General features: G+C 51.0%; 1 protein-coding gene, 1 long non-coding RNA gene and 1 pseudogene across 4 annotated transcripts in view; 1 reads left to right on the top strand and 2 right to left on the bottom strand.

Annotated features, from left to right (window-relative positions):
* Positions 1-209: 209 nt before the first annotated feature.
* Positions 210-19,679, bottom strand: part of TECPR2 (tectonin beta-propeller repeat containing 2) — a 109,619-nt gene continuing 90,149 nt past the window's right edge. For all 3 annotated transcript variants that reach the window (XM_063090481.1, XM_063090482.1, XM_063090483.1), the window contains exons 18-20: positions 3,152-3,293; positions 2,463-2,612; positions 210-2,049 (exon numbers count right to left, since the gene is read on the bottom strand). In XM_063090481.1, coding sequence (XP_062946551.1) covers positions 1,895-2,049; positions 2,463-2,612; positions 3,152-3,293 — 447 coding nt within the window. In that variant the 3' untranslated portion in view covers positions 210-1,894. The remainder of the gene's footprint in view (positions 2,050-2,462; positions 2,613-3,151; positions 3,294-19,679) is intronic.
* Positions 763-17,749, top strand: LOC134373046 (uncharacterized). The gene is made up of 4 exons (XR_010022939.1): positions 763-830; positions 10,401-10,606; positions 16,450-16,638; positions 17,278-17,749. It is a non-coding gene; the product is annotated as an uncharacterized LOC134373046 (long non-coding RNA).
* LOC134371776 (oligosaccharyltransferase complex subunit OSTC-like) lies at positions 6,574-8,675 on the bottom strand (annotated as a pseudogene).

Below are 19,679 nucleotides of genomic sequence, written 5' to 3'. Positions count from 1 at the left end.
AGACTGGTACATATTTCAACACCAACCAGGTCAGGAGATCAGGTCTGCTGATGCACTCTCCTGGCAGTGGGGCTGGGGTGGCAGATCCTAGCATAGGCAGGTACGCCAGCCCTCAGGAGCTTCTGCTGAGGGCACCTGCTCACAGCTCAAGCATCAGACTCAACCAGGTTTGGAAAAAGTCTAGTTTATTGCACTGTCTCAAAGCACAACTAAAAATTAAAACCAGAAAGAAAACGGTACAAAGCACTGAAGCTAAAAGTAGTGTAAAAGTCTCACCTAGACTTGGGTTTAATCGCACTACAGCCCCATGGGTTAGGGGAGCTTTGCCTTCTGAGGGGCCGGGCAAGGCACAACATACACGGAGGAAGAGCGGCCCTGCCTGGGGCTGCCTCTGCTGTCACCCAACTTTTACAAAAAGGACTCCATAAAAGTGCAGTGTGAAGTAAGACCTGGGGTTTCAGCATCGTGTCCTCATTCAGACCTGGAAAACCTCCATCTTCATGGCTGGCGGGGTCCCGTCAGAGAACATAGTTTATCGCTCATCACCTGTGGCCTGGGGGTGCCCTGACACACTTGCTTAGTAGAAAACAGGCATCGGATAACTAGGCCTGGGCCAGAGGCAGGCTAAAAAAAGCAGCTAGCCTGGAGTCCGGCCTTGGAGCTGCCTCCAGGACGGAGAGGGCAGTGGCTCAGGGCAGGACACGTGGCTGGGCGGCCTGGTGCTGGAGCTCAGATGCCATTAGAGAGTGGCACTGGCTGACCCCAAGGACTATCCACAGCAGGCACTGGCTTCCACCTGCTGCGTCCCGCCCAGCCCTCCGAAGCTGCAGGTGAGGACAGACAGGCTCAGGGTAAACCCCCGGAAGGAGCAAAAGGCCTTCCACTATTTTCAGAAAATACATTTCTCTTCTAAATTTGTAAGATTTGACTTCAAATGAGGTATCTTATGAAGGTTTGTAATACAATAAACAAAAAAGGCAATAATCAGGAGGTTCATCCTCTGAGGATGCCTCTGGTTTTGTGACGTCCACCAGCAGCATTAGTTCATATCCCCCCGACATTTCTAAGTGAGCTACCGTGGCTAAGCCTCATGCGTGGCCAGCACCCTCTTGTGCCGTCCTGCCTCGGACACATGTGCATGCTGCCATGTTCCATGTGCATCCACTTGCCTTTACTGTTTTGGCTGAAGTATGTCCTCCAGGAGGTAAGCAGCCCGCGCTGTGTGTGGGCAGCAGGGGCCTGGTGTGTGCGTGTGTGTGTGCATGTGTGTGCGCATGTGCTCCCCATCGCGACACAGCCCAGCGCTCAACTTCTCATGCACGGCCCTGGGGTTGGGGTCCCAAGTGGAGTGTCCAGCTTGGAATGTGCACTGGAATGTGCATCTCGGGGGAGGGAGTGCGATGGAGACACTGAGCATGTCCAGTGGCTGGGGAGCCTGAGCGGGGGCTGCTACCATGGCAACAGCACTTGTGCTGGTCGCCTGCCGGAGCTCACTGGTGTGCCACTGCTCCTGCTCTGACTCAGCCTGCCCACGGAGGCTCCTTGCAGCATCTCCCACCAGTGGACCCGCAGCTGCTGGTAAGGGCATGCCCTCAGCGCTTGGGGACGGTAGCACATGCAATGCAGCAGGGCCGCTGTCCCCTCTGGAGCCGGCCTCGCTAGAGCTCAAAGGCACTGCTGCTACAGCAACAGCTCCAGTCACTCGGCTGAGGCTGTGGGTTCTAGACAAGACAGAAACAAACATGGGTGAGAGCAGGTGGGGGGTGTCCAACCTGGCCAGACACGTCTGGACAAGGGTCAGTGAAGCATGTTCACAAGCGAGCAACTCGGAAACCAACTGCGTCCATACAGAGCCCGGCCCCCTCCCCTTCAACGACTCTGTCCCTGGGCTCCTTCAGATGACTTCCCACTCGTCCTCCAGGTCCTCGGGGTGGGGGGTGGCGGCCTGGCTGCTCTTCTGGTCACTGTGCAAGTGGCTGAACGTCTTTGTCAGCCGCTGGAGGAGGTAGCCGGGTGGGCCCACTGCCCAGAGCTCATCTGACGAGGTCACTGCAGGGACAACAGCCAATCACACACTTGTGAATCATGCAGCCTGGGGGACGGGCATAAATGGAGCCAGGAGCCTGGATCCAGGTCTGGACTTGGCCATGTTCTAGCTGTGGGGCCTTAGACCAGCCACTTCCCCAATCAGTACTTTATTCCCTCAACTTTAAAGTGGGTGGCACAGCCCCCATCCTTGTCCCAGGAGACTGCGGCAGAGCCTGGGTCCCCTCTGTCACTTCCTGACAGAGTTCCCCTGAGACAAGTTCCTGCAGGAATGGCCTTGCCCTCGGCTCTCACTCTGGAACAGAGGAGCCCAGTGCAGCAGCCTCTTCAAGAGACCCCTCTGACATGGTCTCCAGGAACCTTGAGAATCCCAAGGGGACACGCGGCCCCAAGCCCACCAAGCCCCGGGCACCTGCCTGTGACACATGACACATTTCCAGGAATTTTCTTCCAGTAGTCTCCAGCAGGGTTTTTGTCTGTGATGCCATATCGTCGGGCAACATCACCATTTGGACAGCGGGCCCACACGGTCCTGGTGCTCAGTGCCAGCTGGCAGGCCTGCAGACCTGCAGGCGAACAGGGTGTCCTTCCTCAGCACCCAGCTGCGGATGGAATGGATCCCCATCTTGGGGCCCACTCTCCCGACACTGCACGCATCCCCTGGAGCTCCCTGTGGTGACAGAGCACCCTGCACTGGCGGGGCTTGGAGTGGAAGCCCAGGGAAAGGATGCCCTGTCGGCGGGACTAGCAAAGCTGCCAAGAGCCTGAAGCCAAAGGACGAAGGGTCCAGGCACTGTGAAAACTGTCATTCCACCAAAGCACAAGTTAGATGCCTGGGTTCACTCAACAAGGAACACTTACTAGACATCTGTCTGTCACCTGCCTCTATAGAACAACAGAAAGGAAATACCCAGCACAAAGCTGTGGCTGCTGGGTGGAAAGTGCTGATCCACAGACAGTGGGGCAGTGTCAGGGGAGTTCAGGATGGCCCCAAGCGACTGCAGCAGTGACTGCCTGGCTCGCAGGCTGTGGTTGACAAACTCATCGGCTGACGAGCCCAGCCGTGCGAGGGGACGGTGGTGAATGTCCACCTGCTGGTTCCTACCTGGCACATGCTCCCAGTCTGTCCCTACGGGCATCTCCTCGGTGATCCCAGCCCGGACGTGCACGTTCCATCTGCTGTCGAGCGCCCACAGCATCTGGTCGTTGGGGCTGGCATGGACGCTGACTAAGGTGACCCCGGCAGGCTGGAAGCAGGAAGGGACTTTTCTCAGGGAAGGAAGGGATAAGAGGAAGGTCTGGAGGTTTGGGGACCTGAGAAAGTGTCAGTGACCTTGCATGGCAGCACACAGCCTGATGTGGGGACAGGAGTGGCAGGGCAGGCATGGGCACCGCGGAAAGCAGAATGGACATGGTCCTGCCCTCGGCCACAGTCTCACAGGGAAGAAAGACGCTCACCAAGTCATCCTCAGACTGTCAGACAAAACAGATGGAAGGACAGCCCACCAGACAAGCAGTGCAAACATCAGCCGGAGACAAAGGGGCAGAGATGGTCCAGATTAAAGGCGAATGAAGAGATGCAAGAAGAAACACAAGGTGGGACCTTGGGCTGCAAGGACAGTAAAGGGTCACATAGGTGTCCAGGCCTGGGCCTGAGGGTGGCACGGGGTGCTCTACAGTAAGCACTGAACTGCTGAGGCCAGTACGCCTGTCCCTGCCTCTGCCGTCCTCACTCATGCCAAAGCCCACCCAGAGGCAGCCACGCAGCCTGGCCAGGCCCCCCCTGAGCCTGACACCCAAAAGGAGGCCTCCTCAGGCTCAGACGGCCTCCTCTGTGCCGCTGGGCAGGTGACGTCCCCTGCTGCCCAGGCTATGGGAGACGGAAGTGACGAAAGCCAGCAGAGAGCCAGCCTCCCAGGGGGCACAATGCTGGCCCCCCGCCCTCTCCTCAGGCAGCCTCTGTCCACACTGCCCACCTCTTTGTCCCTTGTCCACTTTTCACAGGACAAGAGTAAGTCCCTTTAATGTCCCATTTGCTGTCCACTGACCAGCTCCAGTTCGTCCCCAGGCTGCCCACCCCTTAGCCAGATGAGGCCTCTGTGCCTACGTGGGCAGAGCTGTCTGGAGAGTCTGAGCCTCTGGTCACCAGTGGTGCTGACAAGTGACTGCAGCCCTGAGGGTCTGGCTGTCCCTCCAGTGCCCAATGCTGCCTGCTCTTCTGTACCTCAGAGTCATCCTTGTTGTATCCGTGGACCCTGAGTGGGAGCCGGTCAGTCCCACAGTTGCTCACTACACAGTATTTGCCAGTGTCTGCAGGCCCCAGGCACAGAAGCTGTGGTGAGTAGGGTGGCCACCAGTACTAGAGTGGGGACAGGAAACTCGAGCTGACTGCAGATAACGAGAGGTGCTATCAAGACAGGAAACAGTGCCTGGGAGTGGTAGAAGTGGGTGGTCGGTGAGGAGCGGGCATTAGGGTTGAGGCCTGGGGGACACAGGGCGGGTAACGGCCAAGGGGTGGTGAGAGATGGCCAGGAAGGAGAGTGGAGCTCATACTACGAGCTCTTAGTGGCCATGATGCCAAACCAGCCCCTGTGGAGGGCCAGACGCCGTAGAGGCCTGGCACACCCCTGGATGGCGGGTGTTGGCATAAACCAGCACTGGAAGCCCTGAGCCACCTTCAAGTACCAACCCCCAGCTGCACTAGCAAGTTCAAAGGGGGCACTGAATACACCACAGAAGTCATTGCAGCCCCCGCCCCCTCTGGGACGGCAGGCAGGGCCACGGGTGGGCCAGGGGCTGACTCCTCAGGGGCCACCCAGAGCTCACTGGGCCTCCCACTCCTGACTCTAGGGTGCTGGCTGTACCAGAATCAGGTGTGTCTGGTCATTTATTTATGTTCGCCACCTTCCCCTGAGCGGCAAAGACACCCGTTTAGCTTTGTTAATCTACACATTTGGCCACAGGACCCTACACTTACACATTACACCCATCTCTGTCGGGTGGATGTGGGGTTAAGAGGCATGGATTTTGGAGAGGGCCGCTGCCAGGGCTCTGGGCACGCCCTGGGGGTGGCAGGAGATAATGCCTGCCAGGGGCTTCATGACTAGGATGGCCAGATATCTGCGGGGATGATTTTTTATTAGGTCAGAAACAATGAGAATCACTGGACTTCAAAGCAAATGACTTCATCATCTTCCTTCGAACCTTCAAACCAGTCTCCCTCAGGTCTCAGACTAGTTCCCAGTGGGAAACAGTGCAGGATCCTGGAAGCAAAGAATTCTCCTCTGCGTGTTTACTTAAAATAAGGAACAGATTCTGTCTGTTGCTTGACAAATGGCCACACTGTGCTCTGTTCTTGTCACCATGACTTGATTCATTACCAGCCTCAGTGTACCTCTGCTGTATTTATTTTATGAACTCAGATTTTTTTTTGGCCGCTGGCCGGCACAGGGATCCGAACCCTTGACCTTGGTGTTGCAATTCCGTGCTCTCACCAACTGAGCTACCCAGTCAGCCCCCAGGTATTTTTTAAAAACTGTCATCTCTGGATTTGCTTTTCTGTTCACTAACTAGTTTATTTTTTTGGAAAACATCAACGTAAGTGCCTCCACTAAAATAGTGTGTATTCTTCTTGGGCCTTTCTCTGAAGGCAAAAGAGAACACTGATCCGAGCCTGGTGCCCTCTGGTTTTTTAACTGTGCCAAGTGTGAGAGGGGCTCACTCCTCCTTCCAGTCTGTACCAGAAAGTCTGGGGCTAAATAAACCCCCTATTAATCAGACAAAAGCCAGACACAGCCAGAGGCTTTCAGACAGAGCAGGCATCACTCGGGGCCACAATGTATGATTCCATTTATATGAAACGTCCAGAAGAAGAAACTCCACGGACAGAGAAAGCAGATTAGTGTTTGCCCAGGGTTTGGAGAGGGGAGAATGGGAAGTGATTGCTAATGGGAGGGGGTTTCCTTTTGGGATGCTGAGAATGTTCTGGAACTAGATAGCGATGATGGGTGTACAATATTGTGAATGGACTAAATGTCACTAGTGGCAAATTTTATGTTACGTGTATTCTACCACAATTTTTTAAAAAAGAAAGAAAAAGTAGACAAGCCTCGCCTGTGGCAGTGTACCACTGGGGAGGAGCACTTGGGATATGTCTCTGTTATTTCTTATAAATGCATGTGAATCTACAGTTTTTCAAAGGGGGTTGTAAAAAACAATCACTTTATTCAAAAGTTGTAGAAATGGAGTACATCTCTTTAAGAAATGAAGGTCTAAGAAGAAAGTGGCACTTCACAGTGTTGGTATGTCAGTGCAGGTCAGGAGGAAAAATGCTGTGATGAACTTGTCTCTGATACCAGGAAGAAATTCCAGTCCAAGCTTTAGTCCGCTCCTGTGTTCTCACTAATACTTCTTTTACTGCTGCTCTTCCTTCTTTTCCACGTTTCCTATTAGAGTATTGGTGCTGCCTTTAAAACTTCACTAGCGGCAGCAAATCCAGCATTCACTGATTCCTCCTCAAAAGGCCCTCTAACCCATCACATGGCCCAGCAGTTTTATTCTCATGAATACTCTAGCCATGAAAAAACTCGATAAGACTCACGCGAATCCAATTAACAGAAGAAACCTACTGAGTTCTGGATATTTGGTGCACTGAACCCATCCAGGATTATGAAACGTAAGCCTCCCACTGTAAACAGTAAGCTGGATACGAGCCCTTCCAAAATATACTGTCCATTTACTCTGTAGGCCAAGAAAGCTACTGGCCTCTGAGGCCATGTTCATCACTCACGGAGCCAACACTTGGGGGTTCAGCAACAACATCACATAACTTATCCCTCCAGCGGTCGGGAAGTGAGACACCACCACGAGAGCGAGCACTGTCACAGCATGTGCGCCCACGGAGGCTTCTTCAGCTTCAGGTTAGGACACGCAAGCACTAAGAACGGGACTCGTACAGTCTCTTCACGTTGGTGGCCACAGAGCCAGCTCTCGGCCTCCTGAATCTACAACTATCTCAATCAAAATTTCATTCAAGGGCCGGCCCGTGGCTCACTCGGGAGAGTACGGTGCTGATAACACCAAGGCCCCGGGTTCGGATCCCATATACGGATGGCCGGTTTGCTCACTGGCTGAGCGTGGTGCTCACAACACCAAGTCAAGGGTTAAGATCCCCTTACCGGTCATCTTATAGAAAAAAAAAAAAAAAAAAAAAAAAATTTCATTCAAGAAAGTAGGCAGCCTAAAATTTTGGCTTATTCATATTCAAAACTTCATAAAAATGAAAAAAGTAAATGAAGATTGTAACTTGTAAAATGGATTCAAAAAGGAATTTTAAGATTTAAAACTAATTTGGAAATTTAAAAACTTATGTATAGTCTTGGCGAGCTCACAGGGGAGGAGGATGCGTGTGAGAGTGTGTGTGCACTCACACGTGTGCGCGAGCAGGCATGTGCTTGTTTTGAGTGCTCTTTGAAGACAGGCACAAGGTGGGTGTTGGGGAGGGACCATGCTCCCTTTCTGGGAGGGCTCAGGATTTAATATATTTACAGATCAAAGGTGCCGCTCCTGGCTGTAACATTCCCCTTAAACAAGGAAGACTGCATGGGGGTTAGAACAGGCTGCTGTCCCATGTTCTCAAAGGTAAGCGCTCCAGGATCATTACTAATTATTATGGCAAGTGAGACTGCATTTTCTTTATTCCAAGCCACTAGCATTAAAGGAGAAGCTATTCCTCTTCTCCATTACCACAAGACTCTCTAGGAAGAATTTATTGGGATTGTGACTACACATAAAGTTCAAGTTAAGGGGTGAAGTTTTCCTACGACAGGCTGTTACTACCAAACTGCAGAGAAGGCCCCCTGCCGTGTACACCCACCTGCTCTGGGGCCCATGTGATCGTTCTCGGGTTTAAGGGATTCATCTCAGTGGTGAGGTGCAGTGAAGACACCGCTTCATTTAGATAACATGAGCTACAAACATGACAGGTTCTGTTCCTGCGATCACGGCAACTTGTTTCTCAGTTATATGCAGCCCATGTCAGCTCTGACGCCAATGTTTTCATCTAGTATATTCCCTCAAGAAGAATCCCGTCTGACTGCAGCACTAGATTAGTGTGGTAAGACCAGACACTCCTTGGAGGATCTGCTCAGTTAACTACAGTACTGCAAAGACTCTCCAGCCGAGCTTCCTGCTGCCTCTTACTGCAGGATGCACACAGGCCCCTTCCCTAGTGGGAAAGTGCACAATGCTGAAGTCGTCCCAGCACCACCCACCCAGCGGTTTTCACTAGAGTCCATTTTCTGTCCATTTTTACCAAACTGCAAGCTCTACCAGGGCAGGACTATGCCTGCCTTGTCCAGTGCCTCCCCCCTGACACAACTGGTGCACAGTAGGTCTTTCTATTCATCCAGTGAGTGAAGGAACAGGCAAGAGCCAGCCTGTCAGGGTGTGCGGCCTCTACTACTGCAGGGGCCTCCTGACTGGTCTCCCCCACAAACCACCCTACCTGGGCTGCCAGAACAATCTGCACCAGCATGTGGCAGCCCGAGGTGCTCCTCCCGCTGGGCCTGCCAGGGCGCCCTGTACACCGCACTCCCTCCAGACCAGGCACACTCGCGGGGAATGGACATGCTGCTCATTCTCCCTTAGAGCTCCAAGTGTCGCAGGTTTCCCACAGTTGCTGCTCAAGGAAGATTCGTGACACTGGCATACCAGAGGACAGCAAGGCCAGGGCCACCCAAACAGTAATTGGGAGAGGAGGATGGCACAACTCACCCCAGAATCAAGAGAAAACAACGCCTCTTGCTAACAAAAACTCTGGCTTCTCTGGGCTTCAAGGGTTTACAGAGACGATTTTGGGCTGAAAGGAACCCAGGAGACCTGCTGAGCCCAACGCCCTCATATTCTGGGTGGGAAAACTGACAGAACTGACGCCAGGAGGTGAAGAGATCTGCCCACGGCCAGAGCTGAGTCTAGAACTCAGGTGTCCGGGGCTCACACCAGAGTTCTTCAAATTTATGGCAGCGAGACTTTGTCATAAGGAGCTGTTCACGCACAGACACACTCACTCACACGTTTCCCTCAGCAAGAATGTGAGTAAACCCAGGCTAAAAGATATAAAACACTAAAAAAAAATGTTTATCTAGACAGATCATTTTGGTATGGACTTTATGTGAACTTGCATAAAATTCAGCAGCAACACTGAGGTGGATTAGCAGAGAGCCTTCAAAGCAGCAGCACAAGTCACGTGGGGAAGGCTGCCTTCTGGAAATACGCTGACCCAGACAAGGTGTGCTTGTCAGTGACCAGTCCGGCTTTCTAGACTGCCTTCCCTTCTCCCTCCTAAGTCATCGCCCTCCGTCCTCTCTGGTTTAACCTTTAATCCACTTAACATAGGACATATCCAGAGCTTTTCCCCTTGAGGATGCAGGGTCTCCGATGCTGCTGTGGGTCCGTGATGAACTTGGGGGCTGCTGAGGTGCATGGGTTTGTTGGGTCCTTTGTCACATGCCCCTGTGGTGGCTGTACTTAGGCTTTTGTTTGCTCTTTTTAGTCTTCTGTGTTTTCCCTGTAGAAGACCCTCTTCCTGCTTTTTTGTCAATTCCTCCCAATTTCAAATAAGCTTGAAAACCAGACACCAACATTAATGGGCCTGTATTTAAAGTTACAGCACATTCTCAGGGCGAGGACTGACATGCCAGGAGGAGTGGGGCAGACCCCCTCTCCCTAGGGTTCTGTGTCCTTAGCTAGAGGACCGGGTGAGTCCTAGACTCCGACCTGGGATGAGGAGGGTCCTGGCTTGCTCAGGGCCCTGCTATGCCGAGTCCTTAGACCTCACTGACTGCACACCAGTGGTTTTCCAGCTGAGGCCCACGGAGCCCTGGCTCTGCCAAGCTACCTTGGGGACCTTGCAGATGACATCGGGCAGTTGCACAGGAGCAGCTTTGCTGTTACTTGCTGAACACGTTTGGCTTCGGTACAAGATTTTATTTGAAAAATGGGTTCCACAGCTAGAAATGTTTGAAACTGTGGTCTAGCCCAGTGGGGCTCCAGACACTGGATTCTGGACAGGAGAAACATTCCTCTGCTTCTTTCTTCCTCTAGGGGCCAACTGCAAAGGCAGGGGTCCTCTCCCTGCTGAGTCCTGCACTGGGCTCCAGCTTCTGCCTAGGCCTCCACATCTGGTCTGAAGTGTGACTTCAGAATCCAGCAAGAAACAGCATCTGATAATTGCAGGGGGATGTGCTAAAGAAAAACGCTCAGAACTAGGTTTGCTGGGCGGCTGCCACGACTGTCCCTCTTGAGCAGGGGCTGGTGAATCCAACCATGACCACTTTTTCTGTCCACCCCTCCAGACCCTAGCACAGATGCCAGCCTGAATGACAGTGGTCACCATCAGGGCTCCCGCACTGCTGTGAGCTGAGAAGACTGAAGAAGCCGGATCCCAGTGCACTCGCCCCACGTGTGCTCTGATAGCTTTCCACGTGGAGCTGCTCAAACAAATGCCCCAGGGCCCACTTGCTGATGCTCCTACAGGCCAGCTGTGGGACTGGAGTTCTAGGTGAGTGAAGCCCAGAAGGGAAAGGTCCCTGCAGACCATCTTTGGACTTTGCTCCTCCAGGGTCATGGGCAAGCACCAGCAAGGGACTCTTGTGCAGGCTCTTCCTGTTGCTCACAGACTTATTGGGGGCACACCCATGTCAGGCTGGGACAGGATTCCCTGGGTCTTTGTTTTAACCACTGAGTCATTAAGTGGTTGAAGACTGGTGAGGGGAGTGCTGCAGGGGTCAGGGCACCCCATCTGCACCCTGTGGTTCTTTTCTAAGAATCATAGCCTTCCAGAATGAAAGAGAAGGACTAGAACCAAGTATCCTGGAGAATAATAATATTTCTTAGAAACAGGTTTTGAAGGAGAGAGCTCAAAAGCAATAAATATTCAAATGGAGATATGGGGGGAAAAAAGAGAACGTGGGAAAAAATTAAAGGAAGTGGCAAAAAACAATTTAAGTTTCCTCAAAATGAAAATGGTGATGCCCGGCCTTGGGCAGTTTCCTCGCACTCCCTTGCCGTGGCCTGGAAACTCTTTCCTGGAAGGAAGTGGAGGCAGCTGAAGGGCTCCTCTCACTTGTTTCCTGTTTCTCAGAGATGACTGTCCTTTTTCGCCTGATGCCCAATGTCTTGAAAACTGCTCTTTCATATATTGTCTAGTATTTCAGTTGTTTCAGGCAGGGGGGTAAATCTGGTCCCTGTTTCTCTATCTTGGCTGGAGGTAGAAGTTCGTTTACTTTAACTGGCCTGAAACTTCAGATCTCATGTCCACGTGGTGATGCCTACTCTGTGCACCGATTTTGCCAGGTGTCCTGCACACATTATCTATTTCACTTTAAGAGGGCTGCTTATAAATGTCAGCTTTTAGTCTTGCTAGAAGAAAAGCATATGAAAGAGAATATTCTAGAGCTCCTTCCACATTTGCTTTTGTTTTTAACCCTTGACTTTGGTGTTACTGGTACCACCTTTAACCGAGTGAACTGACGGGCCAGCCCTTCCTTCCACATTTAATGGATGTCAAACAACGTGCTGGCAGCAGGTGTCTGAGACAGTGTGTCCTTATGTGGAAGGACACAGAGAGCAGTAAATCCTGATCCCCGCTGGGGAAGAAACTTTAACATGTACCTACCTAAATCCTGTCCCGTGAGTCCCTGCTCTGAGAGGTAAGTGCTCCTCCATTTCTTATGGGCAAAAACTATTTTTGAAGGAGCGTTTTAGTTCTGTTTGCTGCTGCTGCTGTTCTGAATCTGCTGAGGAAGTAGAGAAAGTAAGTCAACATGTCCTGGGAGTGTTCCCCATGCCAGGTTCTTCATATACATCACTGAACCCCTCCCCCAATTTTATTATGAGCAACTTCAGCCATGCAGAGCAGCTGGAAGAGCTCTACAGGAGCGCCTTGCACGCCGGCCGGACGGGTGACACCGCCTGCACTTGCCCTCAGTCTCTACCCGTCTACCTGCCCCTCCATAGGCCCTTCTGATTTTCTGGACATACCTCAAAGCAAACTGCAGACTTTATCACACTTTCCCCCAAATACCTCAACATGCAAATCACTGACCACAGCTCAGTATCTGTTTTTCCTTGAGGTAAAATTTACATACAATAAATGGGCAAATATGAGACCTGCCATTCCATGAGTTTTATCAAACATCATCCCGTTGGAAGCAGGTTCATGGCCCTACCAGTCACTCCCCCCGGCCCCACCCAGGCGACTGTGGATCTGATTTCTGCCAGCACAGATTCATTGTTTCACCTGCTGGAGAATTTCACGTAACTGGGGCCACACAGGACACCTCTCGTCCGTGGCTCTTCCACTCAGGCTGATGACGTGGGACTGACGATGCTGCTGCCTTGGTTCCTTTCATCTTGCTTATCTATTTTTACTACCACACCACAGCCCTGTGTATGAGTCTGTTTCTGTTGCTTTTAACAAAATACCTGCAACTGGGTGATTTATAACAAAACAAAATTTATTGCTTACAGTTTCGGAGGCTGGGAAGTCCAAAGTCTCAGGGAACACATCTGGTGAGGGGTTTTCTTTGGTGGTGGCTTTACAGCAATGCAGGGGTCTCACGTGGATGAAAATGGCGGGGCAGACAGAGACTAACCTCTCATGGGCTCTCTTTTTAAAGCCCTCAGAACTCACCCATGACCACCATTATTGATCCATTCACTATGGCCTGGTCCTACAACCTAATCACCTCTTTTTTTTAAAAAATTCTTTTTGTGACCGGTAAGGGGATCGCAACCCTTGGCTTGGTGCCGCGCACACCGCGCTCAGCCAGTGAGCGAACCGGCCAACCCTATATAGGATCCGAACCCACGGCGGAAGTGCCGCTGCCCCCAGCGCTGCACTCTCCCGAGTGAGCCATGGGGTCAGCCCCCTAATCACCTCTTGAAGGTCCCACCTTTCAGTTACCATAATAGGAGTTCCCGCCATCTTAATACTGTCAGTGGGGGTCAAGTGTTGTGGGGACACTCAATCCAAAACACACTGTCACCATCCTTATGTCACAGAACTGGAGATGGAAGGGTGGAGAGGCAAATGGCACCCATCATCCCTGGGTGGCTGGGGTTGTCTGGCCTGCGGCCTGCGCTCCCTTCACGCTCCACCGCATCCCTGCGAGAGGGCCTGAGGCGAGGGTGACTGAGGCGAGGGTGACTGACTGTTTAGGATCTGATCTTCCATTCCAACTTCTCTGCCATTCCTGCTTTTTGCCATGATCTGACTCATATAAATATCTTCCCTCCCAGGAGCAGAAGTGTTTGCTTCCCAGGAAGAAGCCCCCTAGTCCTGCAACCAGGCCAGCACAGCCCTGAACACCGGTGCTGAGGTCACTACTGCCCAAGCTTGATTGCTGTGCCGACCCTCATTCAAAGCACTGGGGTCGAATGCTGCCACTAACTAGCTGGTCAGGGCCACCTCTGTCCTCCTCAAACCACAGGAGGATGGGGGGCACTTCTGCATCATCTGGTCATTAAAGACAAAGTCAACAAAGACAGAAAGAGGCAGAGAGCAGAGCTTCTGCAGTCCTCAAGCAGGAGCATTCTGAGCCTGCAGCCAGAGCACAGTTCACCACAGGGTACTCTGTCCCCTACCCCCTCCAGCCAGCACCCTTCTCCTCGCCCTCGATGACCACACTCCCAGGGCTGTGCTGTCCAGTAGGGCAGCCGTGAGCCACAGGGCATCCAGAGCACTGGAGATGAGACCGTCCTAGCTGAATTGCACTGTCAGCACAAAACAGGCACTGATTTCAGACTTAGTACAAAATAGGTAAAACTACTGCTTGTAATCTCAAACAATTGTGATTGCATGTTAAAGTGATAATACTGAGATATACTGGGTTAAGTAAAATATATCATTCCACCGTTTTCCTTTGCACCGTGCACTAGCAGACCTAAGAGTCCCAGGGCGCCTCCAGAACCTCTAGTCCTCACTTTTCCATGTCCACAACCCACAGGTGCCACCAGCTCACTGGGACTTGACTAAAAACAGGGCAACTTCTACATGACCACATCTGAGGGCCCCTGCCCAGCCCCCTCTTGTGGTAGTGGCCACACAGCCCATCCCCCACCTCAGGGACACACGTCCCTGTTTCCCTTTGGCCTGCCAACCACATTCTCTCTCCCTTTCCTTCATGGGCTTCCTTACTAGGCCAAGGCCTGCAGCACTGTGGCTCTTCAGGGTGTCCCTCTGGCCTCTGCTCTTCTCACACCATGTGTGCTCATTGGCACAGAGGTCTGACCATCCTACCTTTCTCCATCTCCAGCCCACACCCTTGGAAACGGCAGGCCCTCAGTTGAGGCCTGACAGGTACCTCAAACTCAATCTGCCTAGTGCTGAATTCCCCAGTGTCCCCACACCCCCTCCTGTCGCCCTGTCACTCAGCTGGACCCTCCCTCGTCCTCTGTATGTAACTGGCTGACATGTTTTGGCAAATGCTATTCAGATCTATCACTTCCTGCCCTTTTCCCTGCCCAGTAGAGATCTCCTGGCTGATCACAGGGAATTATGTCCCAGCCTCTCTGTCCTGGCCCAGACTCTGGAACGGCCCCCGCCACACCCTGGGTAAGGGCACCTTCTGGTCAGTGCTCAAGCCTCATGCTCCCTTTGCTTAGAATACCCTCTGTCCTGTCTGCTGGCCACTCTCCTACTCACCTTTCTAGTGCTTGCACCAACAGCACTTCTTGTGAGAACCTTCTGGCCACCTCGAGACCCCGGTAGGAGTCCCTTCCCTGTGGGGCACATAGCACTCTACCCACAGCTCTAGAAGCACAGGGCCAGACTTCCTGCTTTAAGAGCCAGTGATTTGCACATGTCTCTAGGGTAGCCTGGGAGTGTCCCCTGGCTGAGACTGCTCTTGCACCAATGCCCTGCACTGTGGGCCTTGAGGACGAGGGGCTGAGGAGTCCTGACCCGGACACTGACCCCCCTGAGACCAGGAGGCTTGCTTTCTCCAGGTGGTGCTTTCTTCACTACTGAAAGAGGTGGCTAGGTTAGGTATCTTCCAAAGTCTCCTTCTAGCTCTAAAATTCTTTGTGTGGATGGTGGGGAGGTGGCCTGGGGAGGTCAGAGAGGTGCCCTGGAGCAGAAAGTTTGCTGGGCTCTTTGCAAAACACACATATTTTTCTCCATGATTATAAAAAATATTTCCTGCCCATTATGGGAAATATAGAAAATAGAGATGAGTATTAATAATCACTCATAATCCCTTGATCAAAAATAGCCATCACTGTTGTAGTTTCTTCTAGGTTTTTATTGTTTTGTTTTAGAAAGTTGGAATCGCACCACAGCCACCATTTTGGAGTACACCACGAGTGAAGTAAGAACAGACTCACCCACTGGGTGAGGGGTGGGGCCCTGGGTGTGGCACAGATGCCATCACTTGGTGCTGGTGGCAGCTGTGAGGACGGACCACGCTCCTGCTCCCCACGAGGAGGCCGAGCACAGGACTGCTGAGCACCGTGCCTGTGAAGCTGCAAAGACAGACTCCAAAGCCACGGAAGCCACCAATCCACTCAAACAACTACCAGTGCTCTCCAGCGTGGTTTCAAATGGGCTTTCAGAGAACATTCTTAACTATTTCTAATATCTGTAAGTGTAATAATCTGTGAAGGGGACTTTCCACCCCTGGCGGGCGACACATCTGCTCTTTTCACCACACCCAATTTCACTGCGTGAACATGATGGTCATGTCTTTTCTGGTATAAATAAGGCAACAATAAATAGCTTTGGGCACTTTTTTTTTTTTTTTAAAGGTGACCGGTAAGGGGATCTTAACCCTTTACTTGGTGTTGTCAGCACCACACTCTCCCAAGTGAGCCACGGGCCGGCCCTCACATTTCTGATTACTTCCTAACATTGATTCTTGGCAGTAGATTATTCAGTTATGAACTACTTATTACGAAAAGTAAAATAAGTTTATTAAAAAGGTAATCAGAAAAGAGTAAACTAAAAGAAGAAAAAAAAAATGAGCCACAATAGCTCCATCTAGATATAACTAATAAGAACATTTTGTCGTTTATATTTACTTTTTCAATGTGTCTATAATTTTTTTTTTACACAAAACTAGAATCATATCAAATGTGCTGCTAGTAACTGACATTTTAACTCAACAACGCACTGTGAGCATCTGTCCATGGGAATGAAACTCCTCTGTGGAGCACTAAGAGCTGTATCTACCTCAGTGTATGAACACATCATAACTTATCCCATCCCCTTTACAGTAAGTCCTTGGTAACATCCCCCTTAAGGGCCAGGAGACCTCCTAGACACTGACCTTGTAAGTAGTAACTTTTTTCTGTCTCTTATCATAAAGTGAGACTCTCAAGTGCTACTTCTGTCTACTGCTCCAGCAGGTGAAGCTCTACGCTCCTCATCCCAGAAGACACGTGGCCCCAGTGCCACAAGGACGACAGTGGACATGTTGTGTTGGGGAAACTCCTGTGCTGAAAACATCTGTGTCCGGAAGTGAGGCTGACTTGCTGTTTAATGTTTTTCATCAGGAAATGGAGATGGATTTAACTCATTGTGTCCGAAATGAGGTAAGAGAGCTGGTTTAAGTGTCCCCAAGGCCCAGTGTTTTTATTTCAAGAAGGAATGGGCGGTATCATAACACCCCCAAACTCTTAGAAGCAGGAGCTCAGTTCTACCCACAGAGCTTGCCTTTGGGTTGTGGACGCCCCCTCCGCCTGGCTGTCATGCCCCCTGTTGTGAGTGATCTGTCCCAGCCAGGTGGGAACAAGGCTGCCCGGGCATCTGCAGTAATCCCACCTCTGCCAGAAGAGTGCAAGGCAGAAGAGCGATGCCAAGCTCTGCCCAGCACGGCCTGAGATCAGGGCAGAGAGAAGGTCGCCCCTTAACCACAGTCCTGTTCTGATGAGTCACTGAGAGGCCTTGCTCAGGTGGGGCGCCGTCTTCTCTCATGCCACACTTCTCTAATGACAGCCTTCCTGTCGTGAGGCATGACCATTCCCAAAGACCTTGACACGTGAAGTTGCAGCATCCACGAGGACTTGTCCCATGGCTTTCTCCCCAGCATCATCTACTATCATGTTCTTAATATTTATTTTTTCTTCTTCTTATAGCTAAAAATACCTAAAGCAACAGAATTTAAAATTTAAAATAATTTTGTATCTGCCAGTGCTATTAACCTCAGGCTTCCGAATTTCTCTCTCTGCCAGGCAAAGCCTGCACTCCAGGCAGAGCAAGTGATCCCTAAAGAAGCGGGTGCCAGTCCCCACAGCAAGAGCTGCTGGAAGAGGAGCCACACCACGGGAGGCATGAGCACAGGGGTGACAACAGCAGGTCTGCTCAGGAGAGCGCAGGGGCAGCAAAAAACAGGATCCACCTGGAAGAAGAGGTGGGCCACGCTGGGCACATGCGGCTGAATATCCTCTTTTGCTCAGGCGCGCAGGCCCCAGGACTGCAGAACATCACACCATCAGCTGTGCTTGCTCAGATGCGCCTCCAGTATGGATGGAAAATTCTCTCACCGAAACAGCAAGCTCCAAACTCTCAAGATGCTAAACACAACTATAAATATTTTCCCCAAATCCTTCCAAATGTTAGCAAGTCTGAAAACTGAGTCATTTGTTTTGAGTACTTTGTTAAAACTTCACCCCAAAACAACTACAGGAGGGAGGTTTTACCAGAGAAAAGGGAACAATTAAAGAAGCTGCTGCTAATTCCAAAAGCTTTCTACTTCTTTGTTTCACATGCTCTTTAGCATTTATCACCTGCTTCCATGTCTGTTTCAACTGCAAATACAAGGGCACTTCAAAAAGTTCATGGAAAGATTCATATTATCTTTTAATTCTATTTTCCCACAAACTTTTTGAAGTACCCTCATATATCCTATACGCAGACGAAGAAGCTCAAGTTGAAAAATAAATAAAATGAAGTAGAAAGATGCTGATAATAATCAAAACATGCAAACCCCACATACTTTCTAATACTTGGATTCAACCAAATCTTCCTGACTTCCCAAACCCTTTTAGTGAATCCTTATCCCCCTTTTACTCCTGGACTCATTCTCTCAGGACTCTGCAAATTACAGACTCATGCAGGCTTCATCCTAAATACCACGTGTGAGGTCACTTGAATCCGTGACACGTGGCCACAACTCAGGGCTCTACTACGGCTCCTGCAGTAGTGTCCTGGCTCAGGTCTTGGGCCTCAGGGCCACGGCAGGGGCCAAGTCAGAGTGTATTAGGGATCCGCCCCCATGACTCAATCAGTTTCCAACACTGCCACATTGGGGATCAGATTTCCACATGAGTTTTGGAGGGGACAACACATCCAAACTCCATCACAGGGTCACATACCTAGGCCTACGTCCTGGCTCCACCCCTGGCTATGAGGCCTCAGGCAACTTTCTGAACCTCTGAGCTTGAATTTTCTCATCTGTCAATTGGGGACAGGAATAGCTGCTTCTTGAGTTGTTGTGAGGACTGGAGCGAAAGACGTGCGTAAAGTACTCAGCCCAGCACAAGGTGCATGTCTGGTAACAGAGGTAACAGAGCCTGTTGTCACTTCTCCTCTCAGTGAACTAAGTAGTCAGTCTCAGTGGTCTAGGGAGAAGTGTGCCTTCGTCAGACCCTGGGGAGCTTGGCAGGGGCAGTGCCTGGCAGTCGGCAGGCCTGGGTCCCTGTCTGGGTTCACTCACACTCTAGGGTTGTGATGCAAGACTACTCGCTCAGCTGTTTTTTTTTTTTTTTTTTAAATTTTATTTTCAGCTATTCTGAGTAACATGTTTCCCTGTAAAGTAGGGAGAACTACCCCTGACTTTTCTACTCCCCAGGGTAAAAACAGAGTTTAGGATAGAGCAGTGCTCGCAAAAGCGCAGTATAAAATCAAGGTCTTTGCACATGCAAAGCCTGATTTTTTCCCCACAGGAGCCAATATGAAAATCATTTTGTACCTACAAATTCCATGGCAAAGTGAATTTCTTCTACAGAATACTAAAGGCTAAATGAATGAGAAAATGTGGCTCTATTCAGCAGAACTACCTGAAATAGTTAATGTTTAACAGCCCATTTAGCAATCACTACTTTATACAGAGCACAGCTTTGAGGTCCTTTCAAGTGGATTTGTTCTACTTTGGCCATTTTCCTGGGCAAAGCTGGTGATCACTACAATCAATACAGCACTCCAAGGAAAGCTTTCTTCCCCTCATTTTAACTTTGCTTCCTAGAGGTAATTCTAGAATCTAGATGCTGACAGGAACAGGAAATTTGCAGTTTCACACAGCCCTCAGTGTCACCCTACTGTGAGGTGCCCATGTGGCCACATGGCTGCAGGGGTGCATGCACTCAGAGGTGAGGGGGCCTCCAGCCCACTGCCTGGCAGCTCACTGCCTGTCCCCCTCCTGCATCCTGGCTGCGGCTTGCTGGGAAAGGGATGTGGCGAGGCACAGGCTCTTACTCACGCAACAGCATTCTTTGCCCCAATATATCCTGCAAACCTTGCTCTTCCACTCAGCAGCCTGTTACTGACCTAGCCTGGCTTTGAGGCAGGACCCCACAAACTTTACAGTCCAATGTTATGTAGGATTTCTATAGGTACATGGTAATTGTGACAAATA

Source organism: Cynocephalus volans, chromosome 3, assembly GCF_027409185.1.
Source record: "Cynocephalus volans isolate mCynVol1 chromosome 3, mCynVol1.pri, whole genome shotgun sequence".
NCBI lineage: Eukaryota > Metazoa > Chordata > Mammalia > Dermoptera > Cynocephalidae > Cynocephalus > Cynocephalus volans.
The sequence above is the reverse complement of the archived record's forward strand: the minus strand, read 5'-3'. Positions and strand labels throughout refer to the sequence as shown.